Below are 14,905 nucleotides of genomic sequence, written 5' to 3'. Positions count from 1 at the left end.
AAAACAAAGATGACTAGACTGCTACACAACTCCAGGGAGGCTACCTAGAAAATGGGACCCTAGGAAAGACCCAAGGATCACCCAATGACAGAGAAATGGATGACATCTACATGAACAACCTGGACGACAGTGGGAGTAATGAAGGGCAAGATTTGAGGGAAAGAAAGCTTAGGGGAGCAGGAGATCCCAGCTGGATCAAGAACAGAAAGGGAGAATGAGGAATAACAGACCATGATAAATGAAGACCACATGAGAACAGGAATAGGCAGAGTGCTGGAGAGGTCCCCAGAAATCCACAATGATATATCGTCTGTAGTCTGCTGGCAATGGTCAAGAGAAAGCCTGATCTGACCTAGTCTGGTGATCAGATGACTAAACACCCTAACAGTCGTCTTGGAACTCTCATCCAATAACTGATGGAAGTGGATGCAGAGATCCTCAGCCTGGCCCCAGATGGAGCTCCAGGAGTCCAACTGTTGAGAAAGAGGAGGGTCTGCAAGAGCGTGAATTGTTGAATCCAAGATTATTTTGTACATTATTAATTTAAAATAATTCCTATGTTAGAGGTAGAAACTAAAAGTTACTGCAAATAATTTCCATAAAACTTTTGCCATTTTTTTTAACCAAACAAACAATTTAATAATTCACTATTTTGCAACACTGAATACATCTTACTATTTGGCAAAGTGCTGCAGTGAATTTCTTAAATAAATTAATAGTAATTAGGATATTGAATGGTCAAAAACAGTGGTAGTGGGTATTAGGAACTGTACAGTGAACTCTAATTGGAATGAAGTGGCATTTCCCTCTAAGGTAGTAAACATCATTTTGGGATTACAGTTAATCTTTGCTTACACAGATTATGCTACAATGGAACAGACTGCTGCCCTCTCTATATATAAATATATATGAGAGCTAGCAGACAGTCTAAACAGTGTATTATTATGATCAGTAGTGTTGGATTGAACCGTGGGTCTTATATGTGCCAGGCAAGCACTCTTCCATTTAGCCACATTCCTGTGAGAAGTTATGTAGTGTTATGGATAGATCGTAAGACCCCAAAGAAAATGCAGTAATGAATTCTGAAGGCTTCAATGAGATTATGACTCAGTTGTTATATTCAACATGTAAGATTTTTACAGATTTCTAATTTTTTGTGTCAATACTATTCATTATTCACATATATTCAACTAAGATGGTCTTGTTAAAATTATTAGAAAAACACTGCACTTGGGAACTTCTATGGATTTATTGGTGCAGGCTAGACAATCTTGGGTCCATTTTTACAGTACTTGAAATTTGACATTTAAAATATTGTGCAGTTTTGTTAACTAAATTCTTTCTCCAAATGCACAAAAGCCAGCATTTTACTGCAAGTTTACAGTCTTGTTGAAGCCACAGAACAAAAAAAAATTGATACCTGTAAAGCAGCTCATTGCTCAGCCTTAAAGTTGATAGGCAATACAATCAGAATCATCTCATTGAAAATACAAATTAACAGGCCAGGAATATGTGTTTTAACTGTGCTCAGTTGGTAGGTATTAATTCAAAGAGCCTTGCAATTTCAAAGATGAGTTAAAAGTTCTTTCAATCACTACTATAACAATCTCCTCACTGTGGTAAAATACTTCTTATGTTTATGGGTTGTACTTTCACTAATTCCAATTGCCTTGGGTTGATTTTCAAATTAAATTGCCACATGGTTAGAAATCATACTAATGTGTTCCTAATATGCTGATCAAAATGTCAACTGTCTTATTGTCTTTACCTTTTTAGTATCAATGGATACTGAACAATTTGTCTGAGAAAGACAGAGCATATGCTGCTAATTTTAAAGAGTTTGTAATGTTGTCTACGTTGTAAAATGTGTGAAATCTATTTTGGAGTGGATTGCATTGGAGTGCTTCCATTTTCAAAATTTTGATATTAAACATGTTTCTTATTTTACTTTTCTTACCTCTCATATTCTCACAGGTCAGTTTTATGGAGTGTACATTTTATAAATAAAAGGAAATTTAGTGGCTATATTCTATTCTTTCAATTAACTAGCAGGTTAAGGTATTTCACAATGAGAATAGAAGACGATGTTTTCATGAAATGAGATTAATGTAATTTTAAAACTACATGAAAGATACACCTAATTATATCCAAATAGTCTGTTTAGTTACAAAATTATTAGAGTAGCTAAGAAGTCACCACCTTCTGTCAAGAATATAGTTTACTTTTTACAATTTTCATTATAACTTCCAATATCTTATATAGATACTGGGCATTCATAAAATCAATGCATATGATCATGTATGCATTTATAATTCAAAGTTTAAAATTAAGTTTATTAGTCTATATTTATACAATAAGAATTTATTATGGAATAAGGTAAATATTTAAGCCATTCATGATACTCTCTGTGTGTAGTAGAGCTGAGAGCTGGATTAGCTTTTTGGGTATATGTTATGGAAAAACTTCTGGAGAGAATAGAGATAGTGTTAAAAAAATCTCTTTCCCATTTCTGCAGTGGTTCTGATAGCTACCATAGTCATAAAGAAAAGATCTAGGTCTTGTAGTGACTGAGAAAGTGTCAAAAGCCATGTAGCCTAGTCTTGATCGGCATATGCATGCCTGTCCAATGGTTCTCCACGAGGCAAGACCTATGTAGATCATGTCTCACTTTGTAGGAACCAGTGGACCACACAAGGCTTTGTTGAATTTATGCAGATTATAGGCTCTTTTTTCTCTTATCACATTGTTGATTCCTTTGGTGATTTTTAGTTTTACTTTGTTAATCATGCACATAGTAGCTGTCATTTCCACTGGACATTCTGTTTCTTTATTTTTTTTTCCTTAGAATATTTTTTTCTTAGTATCAGCAAGAAGCTAACACTTTAAAATTTTTTATCTGGAATTACTAATTACAACTCCTAATCCTGGGAACTCCTTTGACTCAATAGAGGCAGTTAAAATTAATAGGTCTTGCTTTGAATAATTATTCTAAGGAAAAGATAGATAGATCCACCTTGTAGAGAAGAAGACTCATAGAACTGTAGTGGCAGGAAGTAATAGATACATATGAAAAAACAACACTTGGAATATTAAACAAGCCTTACAGTTCTGGAAAGGAGAATAAGGCATGCACACACAAAGTAGGAAAAATGCCTCAGGAATATTCATAGTGTCAATTGTTGAGAGTAAGTTCCCTGGACACCAAGCATAGAGTCATTGGTAGGATATGATATGCTCCAAAAGGAAAGCAAACACAATGGAAAATGGGGGATGAATGGATCCATCTTTACCATACATAGGAGTTTATATTGGTGGAAGAAGTAAGTATGGTGGGATGGGCAGAGTGCTTTATCAATGTCTGCCTTTTGTAGAGAGATTGAGATGTGGGACCCTCCTGTAGAAAGGGAAGCTGTATAAAAACATATCTTTCAGACATAAAAGAATGGTTTGGGTTTGAATATTGCTGTCCTTAAAGCATTGTACCCATGTCCATCACTTTTTAACTTTGTAGCCGCAAGTAGATGCCAGCTGACAGAAGTGCTGTGAGAACAGGATGTGTCTGGCTCGATATTTAGTTAAGCCTGAAAAAAAAAATGCTGAACTCTATGTCTAGAGAAAGGTTATGTATGGGTGGGGAGAAGTATTTGGGGAAGCATAAAGGAGAACAATGGCAGGTTTTGTAATGACTATGATGTATTTCGTAAAACATTGTGTATTTCTTAAAAGTCAAAAATAGGAGCCAATTATAAAGCTGTTCAAGTAAGCCTCGTAGAAAAACACTCTGTCAAAGTATAATTAAAGATGGCTTAAGCTTTTCGGGGTTACTTGAGGGCAATCCACCTGGAGGTCAGAAGTTTTCCTTGCACCAACACCCCTTCTCAGGATCTGACCCTGAGCCGAGGCTAGACCCCAGAAGGAAAAAAAGAAAAATAGAAAAGAAAAAGTTGTGTATATCTACACTAAAAAGAAAACAGATTACCTAAAAATGCATGTACTGTGGAATCAAATATTTCAAGTTAAAATGCATACATTTTAATATTAAATAAAATAAACATCATGTACAACCTCCTCATAGCTTCTCATATGGCCAATTCACGGTATTTTAGAGAGTTTCCACTGGAGTTCCATCTTAAGTGAATGGCAGTTAGTGTGTATATGGTATTTAAATTATTTCTTACCATTGATATTTTTCTGATTTTCATTTAAAAGATTCTGGTTTTGGACTCGGGTTATTGGCTTAGGAATTTTTTCCTTAACATTTGACAGACTCTGGTTCCAATCTCCAGTACTAAGGAAAAAAAGTCTCATTTGAAACACAGGCCTTTTGAGGCAAATACTTCAGGATGTTGTTATTATTCCAGTTGTAAAGGTTCTGTATTATCTCATTGGTTCATTACAGGGTATACATTCCTTTAAGCCCCTTTGATTCATCCCTGTTTGCCTTGTAAGGATTACCTCATAAGAGAAGGCTGTTTACAGTATTTGTGTTGGAATGCAGGGTAAGTGTAATAGAAAGAATTACTTATAAGGAAAGATAAAGAAAATGTACTTTTGAGATAGTAATATTTTTATAGAACTAATGTCATTCTTGACAAATTTTCTCATGGTTCATATATTACTTTCCAACTTTAGAGATTAAAAAAAAAAAAAAAACAACAGACATATAATGACCTCAAATATTGCAAGCACCTGTGGTTTTCTTTGGGGCATATGTGTGTTTGTGATCATTATTTTTTTCTGTTTGCTTCTGGAAGGTTTAACTCAATTTAAGTAACGTCAGAAAACTTTTGAAATAATATATATAAAGCATATAAAACACAGAAAAATGTATCCAAGCATTTTGCCGACTCTGAAGGGGTATAGTTCATCATTACTACAAACCCTCTGGCTAACTCTCAGCATAAACAGCATATCTTGTTCTAATATTTAATACATGAATATATTTCTATGGTGTGGGGTCATAGATGGCAAAGGATGATGTGTATGTTTAACTTTTAGGTGTGTAATTTTTAAGCAAAGGAAGCACACAATAACAAATTATTTCACTTGTTGACTGCATATAATCACAAACGCAATGTTCTTACCTTGTGTAAATTACTTATAAAAGTGATATTTTGTCTTTTATCAGCAGACACTGCCTAGCATGAATTATTTTTTAAAAAGTTGGTTTTAAAATCTATGGTTAGGTTTACTAAATTACAGAGACATTGAAAAGTTCTTAGTTTTAGATGGCAGTTTCTGCTGTGAGTTTTCAGAGTGGTTGAAGGTCAGAAAATAGTACCATTTGGTTAAAAAACAGTTGATTTTTCCACAACGCATGTGAGATTTTTAAATTTCTTGATGTTTTCACTTTATATAATTTTATAGACTAATCAACAATTAAAATATCTAAAATCACTCTAAAAGTTTTTCAAATATGCTATGAATGGCAATCATAATTAAGAAAAATGAGTGAATGAATCAGAGCTTGGATTCATTTTGCCAAGAATTCTGTTACATACTTTGTTGTAGTAGCTGCTGTGTGATTGAAAGACTAGGGCACAGCAGCTGAGATAATGCCATGGGCCAAGGATAAATTCCAAGCAAAATTGTTTTTACATTCCTCACAACTTGTGAATGACTATATTTTGAATTCATTAGCTCATAAAGATTAAAGCAATCTTTCTGGATACAGTTTCACTCATTTAGGATTAACACCCATGGTATTTGGGGCGCATGTAATTTTCATGAGAAAATGGTTCTTATTAAAATTCTTCCATGAATCTATTTTTACTTTTCTTGAATTTGTTTATATCAAAATGTAAGTACTTTAGTATAATTAATATTTAAAGTCTCATTCTAAACTAAATAGAAAAATCTTATTGAATTTTGTTTAATTACATGAAATCACCAAACATCCAGACAAGTCACTATTAAATTTAACAACAACAACAACATCAACAACAACAAACTGTGTTTGGCACTAATTAAAAATAACTGTAACACTTATTTACAAACAAAGCCTGTCTTCAGTATCTTTATCTTCATTCTTAGAGATGCAAAGATACATAGAATTTTTATATAACATGATTGCTTAAGCAGTTTATTTTAAATTTCCACAGAGACATATTTAATATCCTAAACAGTGGCTTTTATTTTGATCATCCAATTAATATTTTGTTACTGTATATTGTTTATACAATATTCCTATGGATAATGTTCTAACTGAAGTGAACTTGCCACTGAATGATTTTGTTACTTTCACTTTTAAATATACTATATACTATTACTTTTTATTATCTTCATCATTTTGTTATACTTGTTTCATGAATTTTACTGTGCAAATCTTGATTCCACATTATTTGCTATAAATGAATTAAAAATCAAGAAATGCCAAAGTAGTTACCATGTTTACTGTATGTGCTAGTATAACATATACAACATACATTGACGCTATGGAAAAAACAGATCATCTTGCAGTAATACGAAACAGGACCCCACAATGTGTATTTTGTATCCCCTAAAAGAACCAATCTTTCTCATTATGTTACATAAAAAATCAAAATAAACTTTTTCCCCATGTGCTGTTTTGATTCGTTGGCTATCACACGCACACACACCCACTCTGAAGGCAGAAGGGAGTTCCCTTCTGACTACAGTGTTTTTGTAATACCTTCAGAGACTTAATCCTGCTGCTGATGAATGTCTTCATGCCTAAGAATTTTATAGATAACCCAGTAGAAAATGTTAAAAATCAGAAACGCCAGTGGAAAGCAGGCTCGGGAGACAGTGTCGATCTTCTTGGCCCGGTCGATGAAGACCTTCCTCATTTCATCAGGGCTCTTTGGCATTACCTGGACAGCGTGGTTGGGGCCCTTTGGAAGTACACCATCTTTTGCTTGTAGACATGGCCCCATTCCATAAGCTGTGAAGCTGAACCGACTCTCCCTCACCTCATCTTCCTGTTTATAGAAAATACCAGGAGATGTTTTAGTAAGGAAACAGGGCGTGCAGTGCGGGACTTCAGAATCACGGCTTAACCTTTATCATGACATATGTTTGCTTTAATATGGAGAACAGATAGCCAAAGCACATGATGATGAGTTGACTTGAGGTTTTCCTTATCTTGCTACCTCATGGAGGAATGCTCATTAATATGACACTCTCAAAGGAAGTTTTAATAGAGAGCTAAAAATTCCGTGGTGTTTACATGTTTAAAGTATCTAAATTAGAGTAAGAAAAAAAGCTATTGAGAGATTTATTATCAATATGTGTATCTTAGAATTTTTTGATTATGAGTTTAAATGTACAAACACCCAACAAAAGGGAAATACACACCAGAATCATTGACTGAGTTTTTCTCTCTCCTGGAGACAACCATTTAATACTTATTTCCTACAACTCTAGTTACTTCCTTGGAAAATACAGCCTATCAGAAAATGCTGCTTGCTTTGTGCTATTTTTTATGTTGTTTCTCTATTTTATACTATCCTGTTGGCAAGAGCTATAGGATAAGAACATAGAGCATAATAGGTGGACGGCTACTTCCCAGATACTGTGGTTTGGTGAATTATGAATGAAATTTGAAAGAGGTTTACTCCATGTTCAAACAGTAAACTTATTATCACTTCTTGCCTCTTTGGCTAAGATCAACTGCAAATAATAAACATGTTACAAAGTTAAAATTCACAAATAATGTTTGAGATTATGCTATTATTTCTAAATATGAAAATGAAAGAGAAATTCCCATATATTCACATTTAAAAAAAAAACCCTAAATTTGGGGCTGGCAAAATGGCTCGGTGACTAAGTGTACTTGTTGCTTGAACAGATCTGAGTTTGGATCCTAGCACCCACACAGTGGCTCCTAACTGCATGTAACTCTGGCCCCAGGGCATTCACTCTCTGTCCCTTTCTGGTTTCCACAGGTACTGCAAGCACACAGTACAAATAAACTCACAAACACACATACATACACATAAAACGATGAATTAAAAACTATAAAACTCAATGTAAAATTAACAATTATACCATCCTTATGATAAAGAAATATGTTATTAACTAATATATAATGAAATCAATGAATACTTTAGAATGTGAGAATCAATGGTTACTGATAATAAGGGTCATTTTTTTTCTTTTTTTTTTTGCTAGTGAAACTGCTAGTTTAAAGGTACTAATTAATATATTTTATAGTTATAACATCTTCTATGATAGCTTTTTTTGTATTAGTCTAATAGGTAAAATAACTATGTGGTTCAACTTGAAAACTATTTGGTCTACAAACGTAGCTGCTCAATAAAGTGCATATTATAAAATATGAAGGTGAGAAATAGAAATAAGTATGGATTGAAAAAGTGAGAAAATAAAAAAGGTTGACTCAGTAATGTATGAAGCAGTTTTCTAGAATTATGAAGGGGAGGCAATCCCACCTGAAAGACAAAAGCATATAATTACTGGAAACATGTCAATTCTAACATTCATTAAGCAATTGGATTTGGCTGGAAGCAATTAAAATACAACAATTAAAATCACTTTAAAATAAAGCTTCCTTCCAAGTTACCTGTGACTACTGTTGTAATTTGGCAAGAAAAAAGAAAATGGAAGTCATTTTTTTTCAGGACTCTAGGAAATATGTTCATTTATGTGGCCATGTTTTGACTCCCCCAAAACAATTTTATGGCAAATTTATATTCAATTGTTAGTATGTAAATTATATATCATCATTTTTAGGATTTAATAATTTATGCAGATGTTTGCATCCCTGAATGGAAACATGTTATCTCAGTTATTTAAATTATGTGTGCAGGTCATTTAATGTTGAAATATAATATAGTATTTAAATTATATCAACCCACATGTTTAAAATACATCATTAAAACAGACAAAATAACTTTCTCCATAACTATTTGCTTATATTGGCCTATTAAATCGGAAAGTTCATTATCAAAATACTAAGATTTCATGATTTTACAATATATGTTTAACAAAACAATTCATTAACTACATTTCTTACCATTCATTCTGGACTATTTATTTTAAAGTCTTTGAGACCAAAACTGCTCCTATCAAGTAAAGGTTCTTTTTCATTGAAAATTAAACATAAGGAATGAACAACCATTTTTTTTTCTCTATTTTGTCTTTTTATACAACTGTCTGTGTGTAGTGGATTGACATCAGTCCTGAGCTGTTATGACATTCTGAGAAGAACCCTGGTTTCTTTCTTTCTTTCCTCCTCTTCTTTTTTTTTTTGTTTTTTGTTTTTGTTTTTGTTTTTTTTGTTTTATGAGACAGGGTTTCTCTGTGTAGCTTTGCGCCTTTCCTGGAACTCACTTGGTAGCCCAGGCTGGCCTCTAACTCACAGAGATCCGCCTGGCTCTGCCTCTCGAGTGCTGGGATTAAAGGCATGCGCCACCGCCGCCCGGCTACAACCCTGGTTTCTAAGGCATCATTTTCTTGAAAATATAAACTTAAGCTGAATGGCGAACAGAGTCAGTCTCATTCACTGTGAGCAACTGAACCAGCAGGGAAGGGTCAAGAGGGCTGTGTATATAGGTCTGTACAACTTCAGCCAGTGTGATTGACGGTATAAAGATTTGGTTCGAAACAAACTCTATGACTTCAGTGTGTAAAGGCAATCACATACCCCTTGACTTTTGTGCTTTCATCTATGTGAGTGAGGGGGTGGGGTGGGGAAGAAGCTGTGTTCTGGAGAAACAGCTCAGACTCCTGTAAGATGATGCTGAGGCTGAAAGTAGTTGAAAGATTGCTGTTGTTTTGAAAGTTCAAGTGGCAATTCAGTCCACACTTCAGCAGTGGACACAGAAGACATGTTTTAGAATAGTTTTTACTCAATATGCCTAGAAATTTTTCTTCTGATGTGCTCTAAGAGGAATCTGATGCTGATCTGCTCTGGGTTTAAAGAAGCAAAAAGATGTGCAGAAAACTATCGGGCCTGAGTCTTATTACAAGAATATGGATGGCACAGATTTATCCCCTGGGGAAGTATTATGTGGAAGAGCAATGAGATAAAAACCAAAAATTATGTGCCTCAAGATCCAGCGACTTCTTTCTTAATTAACCATCCTCATGAAATTGGAACGCACTGGTAGTAGCAGCCAGTGAAAAAAGCAGCTGGTTTTCTGACCTGGCTCAAGGTGAAAGCTGGAAAGAATATTTTGTTTACCCTTGATTACAGCTATAACCCCTGGCAGGCGTCATTTGAAACTAGGATTTATAGTTTATTGTGCCCAATAAAAATATATGAGCCGCATGTTAGCAAGTTACAGGAGGTAAGCAGTTAATTTTAATTATAAAGAAGAGAAGCTGGTGGGACATCAGAGGGGGAGGCAAAGTGGCTGGCTGGCTATTGGTGGGAGGTTTCAGTGGTCAAAAAGAGTCTAGGTGGGAAGAAAAAGAGTACAGAGGGGACTTTGACCCCATGTGCAGCTGAAAGAATAGAACACACTTTGCTATTTCTGCTCTGAGCCTATCTGGATGAGCCTTTTTTTTTTTTTAGTATAGTTTTAATTGGATGTATTAGAATGGGACTGTAACAATTATCCAAATCTTCATCTGAAGTAAATATCAAACACTATTGGCTGAGAGATGATACTTGGAATCCTCATCTCTGATTAAGTGATTGGAGGCTGGGTAGTAGTCCTATTAAGCTTTGCTAGAACAGTCTGTCTGGCTTTTGAATGAACTAGACAGATCTTGGCAGGCTGGCTATTGTCTGTGTTCAGTAGAGAATTCCTACACTCGTCTTCACACTCTGGATGTGGTGAAACTTCTTGAGAGTTCTGTCAGGACAAAGAAAGTACTTACGTTTTGACTGATGTTTCTGATATTTTCTTTTTAATCTCAATCTAATAATAAAGCCAAACACGGTATACATTTATGTGGGAGAGATACAGTTACTGTCTCCTTTCCTCCTGAAGAACCTTCATTCTCCAGCTTATTGCAGAAAACTGATGAACATTTTGTAGGGAATCACAGTTAAAGTTAATCAGTTAATGATGAATGATAATTTTTCTCTTCAAGGACCAAAGTCAGACAGTTTTGGAAGCTTTGGTAGCACATGTGATTGGGTAGTAGAGACCAATTAATCCAGACTCTGGGTTCAATATCATTGGCCTACATCTAGGAATAACTGAGTCTAAAACCTATAGATGCAATCCACAAGAATTGAAGGGAAAATTGCCAACTTGTCTGGACTCAACTATGAGAAAACCAACTACTGAACTCTGTTGGGTCTATTTTGAACTTTTATTAGCCCCTCTGTATAATGTAACTAGAATATAAATTATATTTGAAATGGAAGCAAGGACAAACTGAGAGACTTCAGGCTTACAGCCTTAAAATTCACCAGTTATGGTGGTATCTATTATTAAAATGCATGTAGACCACAGTTTCTGGGGAAAATACAAATAATGGAATTTAAAAGGGACTGACAGGGTATAGAAAAATAAAACTCTTGCTGTGAGCAAAGATGGTGCATTTCAATGATAGCTATGGGAATTCTCATGAACTTTGTTAAAAACAGCCCCGAGACTGAAGCAACCAGAACGGTATTGGTCCATAGTTTGTTCTGAGATATTTGTATAAGGAGTCATGTGAAAAGAGAATTTCAATAAGTAGTCCCTTATAAAATGAATAGCCTATATTTAGGGTAATTGTTTATTCAGGAATTTTCAGAGGTAACTTGGGTAGTTTATATCAAATTCATATAAAGACAGTTTATCTGGCAATGAGCCCCAAATGGAATCTCCTACTGAGGTGTCAAATGTCCTTCTGAACTTCATAATTTTGTCCTGCTTAGACAGAACAAATAACTTGCTTAACTAGTGGGAAGTCATAGTATAGAAAATATCTTCCAAAGATATTTTTCTACCACCACAAAAGAGTCAAATGAATTTCTGAAGTGAATTTTTGCAATTTCCTGAAAGGCTAGTCCTAAATAATAAAACAATGGTGAATCTGCCTTAGAATGTTATTATTGTTAGGTTATCAAATTAGAATATAATGTGATACAGTAATTTATTATAAAATTAATTTTGGTTTTGAATAAATGAGACATAAAATTATCTAGTGTTTATAAATGTTTCTCTTGATCTTGACAGTTCTATTCTAATTACCTCTCAAATATTTATTGAATATACTTCATATTTTGAAATAGCTTCAATGTATATTCTAATGAGCTGCATGTCACAAAAGCAAGTAACTAAAAATCATATGAATATTTGACTGAAAGGCTCTATGTATATTAGCTATTATCTAGTGATCACAAAATTACTGCATGTTTAAAACACAGATTATATAGAATAAAGATAGAATAGAATGAGCTAAAAATAGGCTATAATACATGACTGCTTAAAAAAGGGAAATGAAGACATTAGTTTAATTTACCTGGAGGCAAACTCCCTTATTATTCCTTAAGCCAGTTTCAAAGGAAGACAATGAAAAAAATTAAATGCCACATAGTTATTGTATAATTTCTTTTCATAAGAAGAATTAAAAAAACATTTTAAATTGGGAACAGAGAAAGATATTTTAGCAATTATACATCTGAGCTACACTGTGAAAATTCTAAGTGCCTTTTCACTGTTTGTGGGCCGACTCGTAGGACTGCATACTGCTGATGGAAATGGGAGAGGGAGACTCAGGGTGGTAGCCCAGATGTAGTCCTTTGGCAAAATCTCTTCGCCTCTCTCATCACAATGGTATATTCCCATACCTGTGAGGTCAGAATAGCCAGAATGAACTTGTATCTCATTCTAGGTCTTTAAAATGATGAATTGAAACGATGAACTTGGAATATGAAAGTGATGAAGGCAGGGAAATTGCCACTGAGCGATCACAAAACATCGAGCACTCAAGACACTAGGAAATATTGATTATGTGAATTGTAGTAAGATATAGTGAAATATAGTAAGATTATACTTAGATTACATGCATAATTTCCACCTGAATGTTTTTAGTAGATATGTTTCAAACATTCTTTACACAGTTAAGATAACGAATAGATAACTATAAATGTCTACTTGTTTAACTAATTTTTTACAAATTTATTGTCAAATGCATAAGTAACAGAGAAAGGTAACTAAGTTCACTTCCATTTGGCTTGTATTTAAATTTGTGGATTTAAAAAATTGTTAGTAAATATAATAATTGCTTATTTTGTTGAGGAAACATTCATTTAGAGAAGTCTGGGATCAGATAAAAGTCGGTAATATTCTTTAAAATTAGTATAAGATATTATTCAATGTACCTGTACATGTTTCTGTGGTGTTTGAAAAAATAAATCTTAAGGAAATAGAAGTATATTCAATCAAACTATTTCATAGTTGAAAGTCAAAAGTCAATATGAAATTCTTTGCACACTAGTTGAAGGAGAGCTTTGCATTTATTAGAAATGACTTAGCCTCAGAGCTGAGTGCATGCTTGATGTATTGAATGTTGATTCCAAAATAATTAGGGGCAAACAAGTGGTGCATTTTAAGATGAATGTTCAGGATCTAGATGAATTATGAAAATAGAATATAGATATTTTAAGGGAAAGAGGAGAAGTCCATAGCATGTTTTTAAAAATATATCCTTATTTCTGGTGTAATATTTTAAATTATTACAGTGAATAGTAGTTACTTATTGGAAGTTATGAGACTACAATTGGTGATATGTGGAAAAGCAGCATGCTTATTTTAATTAACTTTGAGATAGAAGCTATTATGATGTATTTCAATTTCAAGTAAGAAGGGATTACATTACTTGGTTCTTTCCTTTTAATATTTTATGTGTTAACCTATTAATTCTGCATGTGTTTGTGTGTGTGGATGTGCCAGGTGTGGAGAGTAAAGGCAATTGGGGAAGTCAGGTCTCTCCTCCCCACCTTGGCTCTGAGAACAGAATTCAGGTCAGGCCTTCATCCATTTTCATAGCAAGTGCCCTTACCTGCAGAACTGTCTTGCCAGACCTACATTACTTTATCGAATATTATTTTCATGAATAGTGTTCATCTGCATACACCTCAAAGGAGAAGTTTGCTTAATGTAAATTCTAAATAACTCTTTTGAGAAAATAATCAAAATCTTATATTCTTTATTCTACTTGAGGAGGTAAAATTTCAGTGCCCCATAAGAGTAAGTCTTTAGAAAAGAATTCTTTCTGGGTTTGAATTATAGAGAACCCCCTTTTTAAAGGTATACATAAAAATTGTAAGTCATATATATATTTAAAGAATATGTTAAGTCTAGACTATAGCATCAATAAATCTAGAATGGAACATATCAAATGACTTCATGTATGTGGGTACCATAAAGTTTCAGCCTCGAGGTTTCATCTTTTCAACCAAAACATTACATATATAGTTTATATTTGTTTTAAGACTGTAGAAATGACAAAACATGAGCCGGGCGGTGGTGGCACACGCCTTTAATCCCAGCACTCAGGAGGCAAAGCCAGACGAATCTCTGTGAGTTTCAGGTCATCCTGGTCTACAGAGCAAAATCCAGGACAGGCACCAAAACTACACAGAGAAATCCTGTCTTGCAAAACAAAAGAAAACAAAGAAATGACAAAACACAAGACAGAAAAAAATAGTTTACCCATTGAGCTACTTTAAAGAAAGACAACAAACAAATGTGCAGAAAAAGTAATGTTAAGGTATTACACCAATTTTCAATATACTGCAGTTAATGATATTTGTATTTTATAAAGACAACTGTTGGCCTAGCTAAACACAAACTTTGCTCATCATTTCTCAAGTATAACACTAGCTCGTTCCTATTTTATTTGCATGTGCAGATAATGCTTAGGAAGACAGAAGTTCTAGAATATTGTGCAGATGAATTTTCTCCTAGCAAAGCATTGCGCCATCACTGCTGGAACGTGGAGTAAGCTACATGAAATGCGCTGAAGCAATCCAATG

At 34.1% G+C, this 14,905-nt stretch overlaps 1 protein-coding gene across 2 annotated transcripts in view; it reads right to left on the bottom strand.

Moving 5' to 3' along the window:
* Positions 1-507: 507 nt before the first annotated feature.
* Positions 508-14,905, bottom strand: part of Glra3 (glycine receptor alpha 3) — a 159,629-nt gene continuing 145,231 nt past the window's right edge. For both annotated transcript variants that reach the window (XM_036166467.1, XM_036166468.1), the window contains one exon: positions 508-6,941. In XM_036166467.1, coding sequence (XP_036022360.1) covers positions 6,663-6,941 — 279 coding nt within the window. In that variant the 3' untranslated portion in view covers positions 508-6,662. The remainder of the gene's footprint in view (positions 6,942-14,905) is intronic.

The sequence above is a fragment of the Onychomys torridus genome, chromosome 17 (assembly GCF_903995425.1).
Source record: "Onychomys torridus chromosome 17, mOncTor1.1, whole genome shotgun sequence".
NCBI classification, from domain to species: Eukaryota; Metazoa; Chordata; class Mammalia; order Rodentia; family Cricetidae; genus Onychomys; species Onychomys torridus.
Note: the sequence above shows the minus strand (reverse complement) of the source record. Positions and strands in the feature narration are given on the sequence as shown.